This window comes from Aquarana catesbeiana, linkage group LG04, assembly GCF_042186555.1.
Source record: "Aquarana catesbeiana isolate 2022-GZ linkage group LG04, ASM4218655v1, whole genome shotgun sequence".
Classification (NCBI taxonomy): domain Eukaryota; kingdom Metazoa; phylum Chordata; class Amphibia; order Anura; family Ranidae; genus Aquarana; species Aquarana catesbeiana.
Genome location: NC_133327.1, coordinates 675,718,661 through 675,735,437, shown reverse-complemented (window position 1 = coordinate 675,735,437; position 16,777 = coordinate 675,718,661). Strand labels below are relative to the sequence as shown.

The 16,777-nt window shown below is 42.6% G+C and overlaps 1 protein-coding gene across 6 annotated transcripts in view; it reads right to left on the bottom strand.

Moving 5' to 3' along the window:
- The window catches only part of PLCB4 (phospholipase C beta 4), a 535,803-nt gene that overhangs the window by 23,328 nt on the left and 495,698 nt on the right, over positions 1-16,777 (bottom strand). For all 6 annotated transcript variants that reach the window (XM_073628632.1, XM_073628629.1, XM_073628631.1 and 3 more), the window contains 2 exons: positions 4,912-5,087; positions 535-636 (listed from right to left, as the gene is read on the bottom strand). In XM_073628632.1, the coding sequence (XP_073484733.1) occupies positions 535-636; positions 4,912-5,087 (278 nt within the window). The remainder of the gene's footprint in view (positions 1-534; positions 637-4,911; positions 5,088-16,777) is intronic.

Sequence of the window (16,777 nt, the reverse complement as noted above, 5' to 3'; positions counted from 1 at the left end):
AACATTAGATTGGCATCATGGATGTGCAGCCAACAAATCTGCAGCAAATGTGTGATGGTATCATGTCAATATGGACCAAAATCTCAGAGGAAATGTTTCCAACACCTTGTTGAATCTATGCCATGAAGAATGAAGGCAAAAGGGGGTCCAACCCGGTAATAGCAAGGTGTACCGAATAAAGTGGCTGGGGAGTGTAGCTTGCCAATGTTTTCCTTTTCAGCCCTAAACCTAATAAATAAAGCAACCATACAATGAACACTCCACACATTCCTTTATGGGTACTGTAGGTGGGTTTTGGCTGCAATAGTTCAGATTGCTGAAAACGTTGCTCGAATCTGCTGTGCACCTCGAGAACGTCACAAATAATGGATTTACAATTGAAGTAAATATTGTACAGAGAATGTGGCTGCATGGGGCAAACAATGATCCTTCTGTAGAGATAAATCCTAATGTATTACTTGAGGCATCTTCTCCGACTGCCTGGATCTGACATCTTCCACGACGTATTTCAAGCATTTCAATAAAAGCACTTACCTTTCACGCTCTGCCTTATTCTTGATGGATTTATCCTGGCTTATGGCTTTGCTGTTCTCCATTGAAATTTTGGCCTGGTTTGCCCTCATCTCCTTGCTTTCTCTGTGAGTAGATACAAGTATAAAATGAATCATACAGTAGCAAATGTAATAACCGAAGAATAGAAATTCTAAATAGTAAATAATTTCCTGACCGAGGGGGTTTATGTCCTATGCTGCGACACAGAGGCGGATAACCATCCGCCATTTCTTGGCCCCAGATGGCCATGGCTGCCCCTCCGTTGTTGGACCACATGGTCAACAGTATGGGCTTTTGCTGGAACCACAGACGTGTGATCCACCAAGCATGGGCAAGAAGGGTACATCTCCTTCACAAAAAGGAAAATTTGATGGTGGCTGGGAAGGAATGCAGGAGAAAGCACACAGATGAAGCTGGTTGTGATGTACTCACCCGGGACAGAGGCTTCTGGAGGGGACTGAATGCTGGCCTCTTGCCTACTGATTATCGGCCCTGGATTTTGGGGGAACGGTGCTCTTTGTGAGCTGTATGCCTGGGGATCCTTAAGGGGGTGTTACTTTGGATTCAGGTCCATGTCCGCCCAAGACACACAGACTCTGGGAACCCAGTATATGCCATATTAAAAATAGTGACTGATTCATACTGTTGGGACACATACTGTTAGAAGATGCTGATGTCATCAACTCCAGCCACCTGTCTGTCTGTTGTCTGCTAGAATGTAAATAAGTCTAGTATGGCTTCTAAGAGTCTTTCACCCATTGTTGTTTGTGCTAATTAACCCTGCTATCGTGTGAAGGAGTTCTGTGTTGATATTTATGATAATGTTTATTGTATAGTCAGTGACCTAGGAGACGGCAAGTCTACCCTGAAAGGTCATATCTCTGAGTCACCAGGTCTGGGTAAATGATTAGTACATTAGCTCGTGTTAATTAGGTTTCTGGTTACAGTTTGTATTGTCAGCCTGCTGTATATATTTGTGTGTCATCTCAAATAAAACAGTCCATGTTGAGTAGCCCAACGAGTATTGTCTTGTTTTCTGGTTGTTAGCGGTTGGAATACCTGATATCTATATTCAGACTGGGAGGAAGCGGTATATGACGAAAGCACTCAAGCGGAGTGTGGGACGTTTCGTTACACTGGTGGTACCACTCGAAATCCTGCACCTTGGTGATAGCAAAAAAACAAGAACCGCCACTCACCCAGCCCAATCCGTGCCAATGTATGTGTATGGTGGCCTGAGCCAGCGCTCCACTGACCACGCCCCATGACGCGTTTCATCCCGCCCACCGGGGCTTAGTCATAGAGGTCTCCTATGACTAAGCCCTGGTGGGTGGGGCGAAATGCGTCAGCAGGGTGTTAGTGGGGCAGTGCTCATACACATACATTGACACAGCAGGGTGAGCAACAATTCCAGATTGTTACTATTTGACACTACTGGATAAGCCCTATGTTACACCGGTATCCCCACTCCTGAACACCAGCGGGACATTACAGTTTACTGTCATTTAGAGCGGCACTACCAGATACACACTGCACTGTGGTGATGGTGACAGTGCAGTCACCATGCCCAGACTAAATCTAAGCAGTGTCAGAATGTGCAAGTTAACTTGGCTATAACCCTTAGTATAAGACTTATTATAATTAATCTAATTATAACTCTAATTATAAGACTAACCTACCTAAATATGTTTACATACTTTTTTCTTATTTATGAGGACATTTCAGGCTTTTATTTGCTACAGTGTCCCTTAACACATATGTCACACACTAATGTGTTAAACCTGAATTCCAGGAATTCAGCTACTTTGTATCAACATACCATGAGTTAAGTCTAAGGAGGTGCCTGCCACCTTGTAGACGTATCTCTATTATTCACATCTGACAGGTTTATTGGGCTCCAGGAAGATAACTTCTGGAGCTCCGATGCTGGTCTCAGTACCTTCAAGAACAGAGACCCTGGAACTGCTATGCCTGCCCCTCCATATGCCCATTCACAGAAGCCTTTGCATGATGTAAACTCATTCACAAAATATCACAAAATACAAAGGCTTCTGTGAATGGGCAGCAGAGGAAAGGGGCGGGCATAGCTGCTCTGTCTGCTTCACTCTTCTCATAGCCAGAGAGTGTATACTCAGAGTGGGCAATAAACCTGTCACATATAAGTGATAGGGTTAAGTCCTGGAGGTGACATGCAACTAATTGGACTTCACTAGTGTGCCTGCATTTTTTGCAAAATTGCTGAATTCCTAGAATTCAGCTTTAATGCAGTCTTTTCATTTTAATTTCAATATGCCAAAACAGATGGAAAAAAATTAGACATGCATAATTTTTTGCTAGGGAGTGCACTGGTGTGGTGAGATTCCACGTTTGCGCATCCAAGATAGGTTGCCTTGATGTGCTAAGGTGCCATTCAAATAAATAGTACTAAAATGTACTAATGACCGGCTTCTATACAGTCATAATAACTCTATAGTTAACATTGTTATGCACTTTGTACTGACTAATATTGTATTTGCTATGCTTGCACTTTCTGCGGTGGCGCCATTGTTATTAACAACCTGAGAAATATAAGATGTTCTGGTACTGATTTTATTGTTTTGTTTTTTTTTGTACAATTTTTTTTGTACACTTGTAATATGTTTTGTCTTTTTGTAAACTCTAAATTCAATAAATATATCTTTAAAAAAAAAGTACTAATGAGTGTAGAGTGGTAAAGTGTATGTTAACACACACAAATTTCTTTTTTACAACACACCACAATGGTGAGGTCTAAATGAGCCTTAATAAACACCCTACTCAAATTTTCTACTACAATAACAAATGGGCAAAAAATGTTGTACTTTTTTTTTTTTTTAAGGTTTTAGTTTTTTTTCTTACATTTTAAAAAAAAAAATATTTTACTGTTTTCTATTAGCAAGTGCACACAGAAATACTCTGGAGGCTGTCAGAAGTGCTCAAATGTTATATTACAACAAAGAATAGACAAAAAAAGTATTTAAAAACACTGTCTTCTATTAGAAAAGTATTTATTTCTGTGTGCACGGGGAAGCGCACACAGAAAGAAATACAGTACTCTGTCACTTACAATAACAAATTTTTGTTTGCTAATTGCTGGTATAGGGAAAAGGAGAGAATGCCCACATCCCCAATTATACAATATACAAGGAAAAAAAAACCCTCTAATGGGATTTTTTAGGGCAGGAGCTCCAAAGAAGTGAAGTTGTATTTATAAACAGGTCAAGAGATTTTTAGTAGTAAATATTTTGATTCGTTATATACATAAGTTAGTTTAGTTAAATTTGTTTAATTACTTTAATTTGTTTTTGAAATTCGTTTTGTTTATTCAAATTTGTATTTGTCGAATTCCATTCTACCGGTATTCGAAATTCAGATTTTGGAAGATGGTTATATTCTTTCTATTCCATTATACTCTATTGTTTTTTTCTATTCTATTCTTTTCTATTATATTCTATTCTTTTCTATTATATTATTTTCTATTCTATTCAAATTTATTCTATTCGAATTTCGGAAAATGATTATATTGTTATATTCTATTATTTTCTATTGTTTATTCTATTCTTTTCTTTTCTATTCTATTCGTTTTCTACTATATTTGAATTTATTCTATTCGGAATTCAAGCCTCGGAAGATCGTTATATTTTCTATTCTGTTTTTTTTTTCTATTATATTCTTTTCTATTATAGTCAATTCTATTCTTTTATTTTCTATTCGATTCTAATCTATTATTTTTATTCTATTCAAATTCCAATTTCTTTTATTCAAATTTTGGGAAATGGCTATATTCTTTTATTTTCTGTTCTATTCTAATTTATTCTATTTGAACTTTGAATTTCAGAAGAAATTCTACTTTATTCTATTCTATTTTTTTATTCTATTCTATTCCTTCATTTTCTATTCTAGTTTATTCTGTTCTTTTATTTTCTATTTTACTTTGCTCTTTTTTACTCTATTGTGTTCAATTCATTTATTTTCTATTCTATTATTTTATATTCTTTTCCATTCTATTCCTTTATTTTCTATTCTATTTTATTCTCTTCGGAAATTCGAATTCGATTCGAAAACTATTCGAATTTGGTTAGAAAACTATTCGCATTTCGTCCGAAATTTTGATTAGTTATTTTGGATTCATTTAAACTGGTTACTATTGTAGTTTGGAAAATTCGAATACATCCGATTTTCCGAATAACGAAAAATTTGTCCGAATTTCAATTCGGAAGAAAATGAACTGCACATGTCTAGTTCTGATTTAGACTTCTCTTTTCTTCCTCTTATTTCTAAAGTTCCAGCATGGTCACTCTTCTCTCTATTTGGCTATGGTGTGATGTTTCCTTCACTCACCGGTCATGTGAGAGTTTCAGTTGCTGTGTCTGTTGTTCTTGGACGGTAATGAGCAGTTTTTTGAGGAGGTCACATTGCTGACTCAGGTGGAGGTCCCGGAGTTCCTGTTCTTCAGCGCTGTGTGTGCTAATCAAATCGGACCACTCCTTTGTATGCTGAGCCACAATATCTTTTACCTGGCAGGGAAAAAAAATGCACTAACCGGTTAATCAAATTCAGCAACCACTAAACCGTACTATAACTCCGGAGCCAACTTTGAACCAACTCCGGACTGCGGGTGCTGCACAAGGCTCCAGCGGGTTCTCTTCTTATACACCGCTGGGAGTGCAGGTGAGGATGGAGCTCGTGCCGGCTCCGTGGATACTAATACAAAGAAAAAAAGTCCTTAGACGCACATCACTGCAAAAACTTCTGTATGGGAAGTGAAAACAGTCTCAGCCCAGGATCCATCTGGGCCACCCCCCCACTGACGCATTTCACCCCGCCGGCGGGGCTTTGTCAGGACCAAGCCCTGTTAGTGAGGCGAAACAGGTTGGGAGGGTTGGAGCCCGGGCTGAGGCTGTTTTCACTGTGATGTGTGACTAAGGGCTTTTTTTTCTCCGGCGCCAACTGTTGGGAAATCAGTGACAGGGTGCCAAAAACATTTTTACAGTGCTTCTTCCATAGTGACATCATTATTTAGCTTGAAGTCCATCTAGTTCAAACAATAGAAAACCTCCATATACACAATCCTATACCCACAGTTGATCCACAGGAAGGCAAAAAACCCTATGAAGCATGGTCTAGTTTGCTCCAGCAGGGGAATAAATTCCTTCCAGAAGGCAAGCAGATATTCCCTGGATCAATAATTCCTGGTGTTATTACTTATAAAAGTTAATATCCAGTTATATTTTGTGCATTTAGTAAACATCCAGATCTTTAAAACAATCTACTGAGCTGACCAGAACCAGCTTTTGAGGGAGTCTATTCCACATTTTCACAGCTCTTACTGTGAAGAAGCCTTTTCATATGGAGGTACTTGATTTGATTGCAGCCGTATTAGTGCAATTGTGACAGAGAAAATTGAGTTCTGTCCGTGATACTTTTTTTATTTGCACTAACATACAATTTTTCAGGACAAGCTTTCGGGGTATGTCCCCTTCTTCAAGGTCCAAGCAGTACTGATTCACAAATTTTTAAGCAGAATGTTAAAGAAGAAGAAAAAAAAAAAAAAAAGAGAAAACCAAACACATACAAATCAATGGTAATAAAGATAGCAGCAGAGTTAGTGAGATAAGACAGAGGGAGAGCTAGGGGGGAATGCAGGGGGGGATGCTAGTCACAGAGCGGTTGTAAAACTTTAGCATAATGTGTAAGGAAACCAATATCTAAATTTAGGCCATTATTCTTCGTGTCAAAAAGAAGTATCATTCTTAGTTCAAACGTTTTCCTTTCCTGGATAGTTCTGAAATTCCCTTTATTCCCTTTAAGAACTAATGCCGCGTACACACGGTCGGACTTTCTATCCTACTTGGTCCGGCACACTTTCCGACGGACTTTGTCTGCCAGGTGCGCCGGACTTTAAAACGGACGGACTTGCCCACACACGCCCGGACTTTCCGGCGGGCTAAGTCCGCCCGTCTTTCCGACAGACTTTCGCCGGAGTTCCGGCGGACTTTCAGAATGAACGGACTTGCCCACACACGGACAAGTCCGTTCATTTTGAACGTGACTCAGGTGCGACGGGACTAGATAAGGATGTCAATCTTGCCGCTTTTATCGGCGAGATTGACACCTTGCGAGCCCCGTCGCGGGGCATACCAGGCCCTTAGGTCTGGTATGGATTATAAAGGAAACCCCCTACGCCGAAAAAACGGCGTGGGGTCCCCCCTAAAATCCATACCAGACCCCCGATCCGAGCACGCAGCCTGGCCGGTCAGGAAAGGGGGTGGGGACGAGCGAGCGCCCCCCCCCCCTCCTGAACCGTACCAGGCCACATGCCCTCAACATGGGGGGTGGGTGCTTTGGGGGAGGGGGACCGCCCTGTGGGCCCCCCCCAACCCCAAAGCACCTTGTCCCCATGTTGATGAGGACAAGGGCCTCTTCCCGACAACCCTGGCCGTTGGTTGTCGGGGTCTGCGGGCGGGGGCTTATCGGAATCTGGGAGCCCCCTTTAATAAGGGGGCCCCCAGATCCCGGCCCCCCACCCTATGTGAATGAGTATGGGGTACATGGTACCCCTACCCATTCACCTAGGGAAAAAGTGTAAGTAATAAAACACACTACACAGGTTTTTAAAATATTTTATTAAACAGCTCCGGGGGGGGATCTTCCTCCGGCTTCGGGGGTCTTCTTCCGGCTTCGGGGGTCCCTCCGCTTCATCTTCTCCCGGCGTCCGGTTGGTTCTTCTCCGCTCTCTTCTCTCCAGTTCTTCGGCCGGCTCCTCTGCTGTCTTCAGGTAGCTCTCTTGCCAGCAGAGGTCCGGACTTCTTGTCTTCTTCTCTTCTCCAGATGTTGACACGACGCTCTCTCCGGCTGGACTGCTCTCCGAGGGCTGCGTTGTGACTTATATAGGCGGAGACCCCGCCCCCTTTTGATGTCACAGTCCCTGGGCATGCTGGGACTGTGACGTTTTAGGGGGCGTGGTCACTGGGTGATGTTGACCACGCCCTAGCTGCATCGGTCAGTCGGTTTTCTGTATATCGACGTGTGTAGCTTGTCATCCCTGATGTATACTGTAGTGTCCAGGAAGTTGACATGTGTGTTCGAATAGTCCATTTTTAGTTGATAGATGGGTGAAAAGTGTTGATCAATGAGAAGAATTGGTTTAGATTTTCTTCACCTTCAGTTCATATCATGAATATATAATCAATATAGCGATAATATCTGTATGGCTTTTGTTGTATGCTGTTCAGAAATTTGTCCTCCAGGTCAGCCATAAATAAATTTGCATATTGGGGTGCCATTTTGCTTCCCATAGCAGTACCCATACACTGGAGATAGATGTCATTATTGAAAGTGAAGTAGTTGTGTGTAAGAATGAATTCAATGAGCCGTGTCACATCCTCAGCAGTGTATTTGTGGTCTGGTGAGGATGATAAGAGTCTGTGACATGCCGACAACCCATCCTTGTGAGGGATGTTACTGTACAGAGATTCTACATCCATAGTGACTAGAAGTGTATTAGGTGGTAATTGTTGTATATTGTTAAGCTTGTTCAGAAAATCAGTGGTGTCTTGCAGGAAACTTGCAGTGTTCATGACTGAGGGTTTTAACATGTTTTCTACAAGGCCTGAGATATGTTCGGTAAGTGTATTCATACCTGTTATAATGGGTCTGCCTGGATTTCCTGGCTTGTGGATCTTGGGCAGCATGTAGAAGTCTCCAATTTCTGGATTATCCGGAATCGCATTGATGAGTTCTGAATGTAGGTGGCTTGGTATTGTCGCAATGAGACCTTTTAATTGCTGAGTAAAATCCTGGGTCGGATTATAATCCAGTTTTTTGTAGTAAGTAGTATTTGCCAACTGCCTCTGGCTCTCTGCCTCTTGTATATATTTGTCTGTATCCATCGCAACGACTGCTCCCCCTTTATCTGCTGGTTTGATGGTTATGGCCTGATTATTGCGCAGATCATGTACAGCTCTTCGCTCCAGTGGTGAAAGGTTGTATAATATTTTCTTTTGCTGGGTGGATATCAGGGATGTAACTCGCAGCCTGAAGCTGTCAATATAGGTATCCAGTTTGGGGTTGCGTCCTTGTGGAGGTGTGAAGTTGCTGTTCTTTTTCCTTTTGTAATCTCCTATTGTCCTAGGATTCCTTTCCTTACTGTCAAAGTATTCTTTGAGCCTTAGTCTCCTAAAGAATTCCTCCATATCTGACCATACCTGTAATTTATCCAATTTGGTGGTTGGGCAGAATGTGAGGCCTTTGGAGAGGACTATTGGACTTCATAGTTCCAGTTTTCACCCCCAACACACCAAACGGGCCATCATACACAGCCAGGCCATCAGATACCACCGAATTTGTTCAGACCCAGAAGACAGAGATAAACATCTCAGAACACTGGCAGACTCCTTCCATAAGAAGGGTTACAAAGACAAAACCATCAACAACAGCATAAACACAGCCTTGAAAACCCGAAGAGAAAATCTCCTCCAATACACAGAGAAAAAAACAAATAACCGAGTACCTCTAGTCACCACATACAACCCAGCACTTGAAGGGATCAAAAAGATAATCAAAGATTTACAACCCATTATAACAGAGGATGAGACTCTGAAAGGAATATTCCAACAACCCCCATTATTGGCTTTCAGACAACCACCCAACCTCAGACACAAACTAATCAGCAGGAAACTTCACTCTGATTATGAAGTCACAAATAATGGTAGCAAACCCTGCAATAAAAAACGCTGCAAACTATGCAACCAGCTAAATCTATCCAAAAGTGTAATGCCGCGTACACACGAGCGGACTTTACGGCGGACTTTGCCCGGCGGACTGGATTTCGTCGGACAATTCGATGTGTGTGGGCTCCAGCGGACTTTGTTTTCTCAAAAGTTGGACGGACTTAGATTTGAAACTTGTTTAAAATTTATCCGTTGAAATCGAGTCCGGTCGAAAAGTCCGCCGTCTGTATGCTAGTTCGACGGACAAAAAGCCACGCTAGGGCAGCTATTGGCTACTGGCTATGAACTTCCTTGTTTTAGTCCGGTCGTACGTCATCACGTACGAATTCGACAGACTTTGGTGGATTGTGTGTAGGCAAGTCCGTTCATTCACAAAGTCCGTCGGAAAGTACGTCGAAAAGTCCGCCGGGCAAAGTCCGCCGTAAAGTCCGCTCGTGTGTACGCGGCATTACACACACAAATGGGACCTTCAATATCATGGGATCTTACAGCTGTACCTCAACTAATGTTGTGTACCTCATCCAATGCAAAAGGTGCAGCAAAGGATCTTATGTTGGTGAAACAGGACAGAAGTTGCAAGCGGGGATGAATTTGCACAGACACACCATCAAAGAACATAAAGAAGACAGTTTATGCACACCTGTGGGACATCATTTCTCACAATCGGACCACACTATAGAAGACCTCAATGTCTTAGTTTCTTAAAGGGAATTTCAGAACTATCCAGGAAAGGAAAACGTTTGAACTAAGAATGATACTTCTTTTTGACACGAAGAATAATGGCCTAAATTTAGATATTGGTTTCCTTACACATTATGCTAAAGTTTTACGACCGCTCTGTGACTAGCATCCCCCCCTGCATTCCCCCCTAGCTCTCCCTCTGTCTTATCTCACTAACTCTGCTGCTATCTTTATTACCATTGATTTGTATGTGTTTGGTTTTCTCTTTTTTTTTTTTTCTTCTTCTTTAACATTCTGCTCAAAAATTTGTGAATCAGTACTGCTTGGACCTTGAAGAAGGGGACATACCCCGAAAGCTTGTCTTGAAAAATTGTATGTTAGTGCAAATAAAAAAAGTATCACGGACAGTACTCAATTTTCATATGGAGGTAAAAATCTAATTTCCTCCAGGCGTAAAGAGTGCCCCCTTGTCCTCTGATGACCTGAAAGTGAATAACTCAACACCAAGTTCACTATATGGACCACTGATCTATCTATACATGGTGATCATATCCCCCCTTATGAATTATACATGGGGATCATACCCCCCCTTGTGTATTATACATAGGGATTATACCCCCACTTGTGTAATATACATGGGGATCATAACCCCCTTATATATTATACATGGTGATAATATTCCCCCTTATGTATAATATATGATTATAATACCCCCCCCCCTTTATGTATTATACATGGTGATCATATCCCCCCTTATGTATTATACATGGTGATCATATCCCTCCTTATGTATTATACATGGTGATCATATCCCCCCTTATGTATTATACATGGTGATAATATCCCCCCTTATGTATAATACACGGAGATCATATCCCCCCTTATGTATTATACATGGTGATCATATCCCCCCTTATGTATAATTAATGGTGATCATACCGCCCCCCCTCCCTTATGTATAATACATGGTGATCATATCCCCCCCTTATGTATTATACATGGTGATTATACCCCCCTCGTGTATTATACATGGTGATCATACCCCCCTTATGTATAATACATGGTGATCATATCCCCCCTTATGTATAATACATGGTTATCATATCCCCCCTTACGTATTATATATGGTGATCATAATCCCCCTTATGTATTATACATGGTGATCATATCCCCCCTTATGTATAATTAATGGTGATCATACCGCCCCCACCCATGTATAATACATGGTGATCATATCCCCCCCCCTTATGTATTATACATGGTGATCATACCCCCCCTTGTGTATTATACATGGTGATCATATCACCCCTTATGTATAATTAATGGTGATCATACCACCCCCCCCTCCCTTATGTATAATACATGGTGATCATATCCCCCCCTTATGTATTATACATGGTGATCATACCCCCCTTATGTATAATACATGGTTATCATATCCCCCCTTATGTATAATACATGGTGATCATATCCCCCCTTATGTATAATACATGGTTATCATATCCCCCCTTATGTATAATACATGGTGATCATACCCCCCTTATGTATAATACATGGTTATCATATCCCCCTTATGTATAATACATGGTGATCATATCCCCCCTTATGTATAATACATGGTGATCATATCCCCCCTTATGTATAATACATGGTTATCATATCCCCCTTATGTATAATACATGGTGATCATATCCCCCCTTATGTATAATGCATCACATACTAGCACATTATGAAATACTTACCTTAGAACGAAGCACCGGCATCGCCTCCCGGTCACCACTGAGGGAGCTGACATGTTCCCTCTGTGTTTCTTCCGGGTTCGCGGCTCTGCCGCTGTGAGTGTCCGGAGCCGCGATGACGTCACATGACGCGTGCGTGCGGGAGTCCTCTTTCCGGCAAGGGGCTCTGATTTTCCGGCAGCATCCGCCGGACCTTCAGAGCGCATGCGCCGATGACGACGAGCGGCTGCATGCAAGGTGAATATCTCTTAAACCGTGCAGGTTTAGGAAATATTCATTTTACCTACAGGTAACCTTTATTATAGGCCTTACTATAGGCTTACCTGTAGGTAAAAATGTGAAGGCGGGGTATACAAACACTTTAACCACTTGCCGACCGCCGCGCGCCAATATACGTCGGCACAATGGCAGCGGTGGGCAAATGGTGTATCTGTATGTCCCCTTTAAATGGCGGGGCTAGCGGGCTCAATGCGTGACCGTGCCCGCGGGACCTACGGACTTAATGTCCACCGGTCTCCTGGCGATCGTATCACGGAGCCGAAGAACGGGGAAGTGCCTATGTAAACAAGGCATTTCACCCTTCCGGTTTGTGTCATGACAGAGATCACTGCTCCCTATCATCGGGAGCAGTGATCACTGTCATGTGACTTGAAGCCCACCCCCCCCAGTTAGAATCACTCCCCAGGACACACTTAACCCCTTCATCGCCCCCAGTGGGTAACCTCTTCCCTGCCAGTGTCATTTACACAGTAATCAGTGCATTTTTATAGCACTGATCGCTGTATAAATGACAATGGTCCCAAAATAGTGTCAAAAGTGTCCGATGTGTCCGCCATAATGTCGCAGTCACGATAAAAATTGCAGATCGCCACCATTACTAATAAAAAAAATAAATAATAAAAATGGCATAAACCTATCCCCTATTTTGTAGACGCTATAACTTTTGCGCATCAATCAATATATCCTTTTTGCGATTTTTTTTACCAAAAATATGTAGAAGAATACATATCGGCCTAAACTGAGGAAAAATTCTTTTTTTATATATATTTTTGAGGGATATTTATAGCAAAAAGTTAAAAAAAATGCGTTTTTTTCCAAAGTTGTCGCTCTTTTTTTGTTTATAGCACAAAAAATAAAAACCGCAGAGGTGATCAAATACCACCAAAAGAAAGCTCTATTTGTGGGGGAAAAAAAAGGACGTCAATTTTGTTCGGGTGCAACGTCGCACGACCGCCGCAATTGTCAGCTAAAGGGACGCAGTGCCGAATCGCAAAAAAGTGCTCTGGTCAGGAAGGGGGTAAATCCTTCCGGGGCTGAAGCGGTTAAGTAGACACATCAACAAAAATTATTTAAGTCTATTTAAAGCTTTAATTCTTTTCTCATTCTTGCGCTGTTTCTTTCTCTCTCTCACGCCCAATCACTCTTTCCTTCTCTGTCGGTCTGTTTCTTTCTCTCTTTCATTCTTCCTCCGTTTGTTTCTCTCTCTCTCTTTTTATTGCTCTTTTTTATTGTATCTATTTTCTCTTTCTTTCTCTTAGGGCTCATGCACACTGCATCTCAAAGAAGCTCAAAGAAGCGGCTCCTACAGGCTTTTGAGGCTTTTTTGAGCTCTCACTTTTTCTGCCTGGAAACTCCCCCCAATGTGTTCATGCCCACCATGTCCCCTTTCACACGGGCTTTCCGATCAGGTCCGCCGGTGAGTTTTTCATGCACCTCTATAGAGCAGTGGATGTCAACGGTGACGTGTCCGCTGACATCTGCCGCTATCTGATCTGGTCCTATCTGTGAAATCCAGACGGATGGAAACCCTATTTTCCATCCATCTGGAGAATCGGATCGGATAGGATCGTATAGGACCGGATGAAAACGGACAGGCAGTTCCGTTTACATCCGATCTCCATAGAGGACAGCGGGGCTTTGACAGGTCCATCTCCGTACAGTAAGCGGAGACGGACCTGTCATCCACCTGCTTAGCGGGGATCAGCGGATCGATCCCTGCTGAGCAAAGCAGAGTCCGTACACGGATAAGCCAGTGTGAAAAATCCTAGGATTTTTTTCCGACGGATGTTGGCTCAAACTTGTCTTGCATACACACGGTCACACAAAGTTGTCGGAAAATCCGATCATTCTGAACGCGGTGACGTAAAACACGTACGTCGGGACTATAAACGGGGCAGTAGCCAATAGCTTTCATCCCTTTATTTATTCTGAGCATGCGTGGCAGTTTGTGCGTCTGATTTCTGTACACACATTCGGAAATTCCGAAAATGGATTTTGTTGTCGGAAAATTTTATAGCAAGCTCTCAAACTTTGTGTGTCGGAAAATCCGATGGAAAATGTGTGATGGAGCCCACACACGGTCGGAATTTCTGACAACAAGGTCCTATCACACATTTTCCGTCGGAAAATCCGACCGTGTGTACGGGGCATCAGGAGTTTACAGGCATACTGTATGCTCTTACAGGCAGAAAAAAAACCCCCCTCCACCAAACTCGTGTTTTTGAGAGGAGCTTTTGAGCAGAAGAGACGCCCAAGTGCCCAAAAACGTGTGAAAAAAAAAATGCTTAGTCGCAAAAAAGCTCAAAGGTGCTCAATAAAAACACGCAAAAGAGCCCCAAAAGCACAAGCCTCTTAAAGCTGAAATAAAAGCTCAAATGCCTGTAAAAGTAGCTTTTTTTTGAGCTGCAGTGTGCATGAGCTCTTATGGTCCTGTTAATTGTATCTATTTTTTGTCTTTCTTTCTCTTGTGCTCCATCTCTCTCTTTTTATCACTCTATTTTACTGTATCTATTTTCTTTCTTTCTCAAATCCAGTTGCTATGTGATGCAAGAAAAAAAAAAAATGATGAAAAGATGAAAAAAAACAAACAAAACACTTCTTTTACCTCCCTTGAGTCTCACACGCTTCCCCCTCCCAGACACTGCGGCTCTGAGTGGGAGGGCTTTCTGCAGCAAGGCCAATTCCACCAATCCAAAAAGCAGTGGGCAGACCTAGGTGTGGTCAGCCTCGCATCTCTCTGTAGTGCAAGTAGGCACAGCCTACATTAGGGACAACACTGCTAGGAAAACATAAGAACCCTTTTGAGCATTTTGGCAGCACAGTGACTTAGTGGTTAGGCCTCCTGCTTTGCAGCACTAGGTTCCTTGGTTGGAATGCCAACCATGATACTACTTGCATGGAGTTTGCATGTTTCCTCTGTGCCTGTGTGGGTTTCCTTTGGGTACTCTGGTTTCATCCCACACGCCAAAGACATGCTAGTAAGTTAATTAGTCCTAGCGTGTGTACAGATTGTAAGTTCCTTGAGGTCAGGGACTGATGTGAGTGTATAATATGTAAAGTGCTGCATAAATTGTTGGTGCTATATAAATACTGTACCTATAAAAAAAAATAAATAATACAAATACTCTCTGTAAGACCCCTTTCACAATGGAGGTGTTTTTTCAGGCGCTAAAGGGCTAAAAATAGCGCCTGTAAAGAACCTGAAAAACGCCTCCCCTGCAGCCCCAGTGTGGGAGCCCGAGTGCTTTCACACTGGGGCGGTGCGCTTGCAGGACGTTAGAAAAAGTCCTGCAAGCACCATCTTTGAGGCGGTGGAGGAGCAGCGTATACACCGCCCCTCCCTTGCCCCTGCCTATTGAAATGAATGGGCACCGCTGCCGAAGCGCCTGCAAAACGTTTCGGCAGTGCCGCTTTTCGGGCACATTCAAACCTTTCTTCGGCCGCTAGCGGGGGTTTAACGCTAGCGGCCGAAAAAGCGCAGATAAAACGACGGTAAAGCGGCCGCAGTGTGAGTGTGAAAGGGGTCCTAATACATTTAATCAATGCAGCCTGAAGCGTGCAACCCTTTTAACTGGAAGCTTCCACCTCCCCCATCCAAGTTATGTGGTTTCTATAAGTTCAAGAATTGTACATTATAGGAAATTTCACCATGCGTAATCATCAAGGTGAGAGCTTCAGAAAGACATGGTTCTATTGGGGAGATTTGACCTCCCCCCACCCCCCGACTATGGGAACATCCTCTCCACAGTATGAGTTTCTTCAGTGGGAACGCATGAGTCTTGGCCTTCTACATGACCACTGTGAAATATACTATTGTACTGTTCTGTCTTCCTCTTGACCAGGAGCCTCCAAACTATGACCCGCCGCCCACATCTGGTCCGGTACAAGATTTTATCCGGCCCCGCTGCTTGGGTAAGTGGCGTGTCCTTAGACTCAATTCAGAAACTGAGGAATCAGATCAGTTGGTCTCTGTTTCCGATGGGGAAACTGATGTAAGGGGGATTCTAAAAGAGATCCTGATGTATGGAGGACAAAGGGGGACTCTGATGTGATGGGGGACTTCTGATGAGAAAGGGGGATTCTGATGTGATGGGGGACTTCTGATGTGATGGGGGACTTCTGATGTGATGGGGGACTTCTGATGTGATGGGGGACTTCTGATGAGAAAGGTGAATTCTGATGTGATGGGGATGCTTGTGGTTTGAAAGGGGAACTTCTGATGTGATGAGGAGGCCTCTGATATGAAGTTCATTCTTGGTGCATATTCATTCATTTACATTTTATTTGGCCATTTATAAAACTGATTTTCATTTTTTGGCCCACAAATATTTGTAGAATATATGATGTGGCCACCATACTGAAATGTTTGAAGACCCCTGCTTTTGACCAAAAATAAAGAATTTATTAAAAAAAAAAAGATAAATAAATAAATGTAGGCATGTGCCTTTATATTTGAATCTATGTTAAGGCGTGTGAACACATACCAACAACTGTTGGAGAAATTTTCCACCACTTTCTGTCCTGACAGAGGGAAAATCCCTGCACAGGCTATGAAGATATCCCCACAGCAGATGGGAATCCACCCATATATTGGATTCCAAAGCGACCAGTGGATTGTTCCTGGCATATGTTGCCAGCATACCTCAGTATTCTTTAAAGGAGAAGTATGGCCAAAGCTGCCAAAGTTCTTTTGGCCATACTTATTTCAAGATAACTGAAGTGTGCTGGTGACATACTTTCTTCTATCTCCCCAACAGGGACCCAAGGAAATAAAGA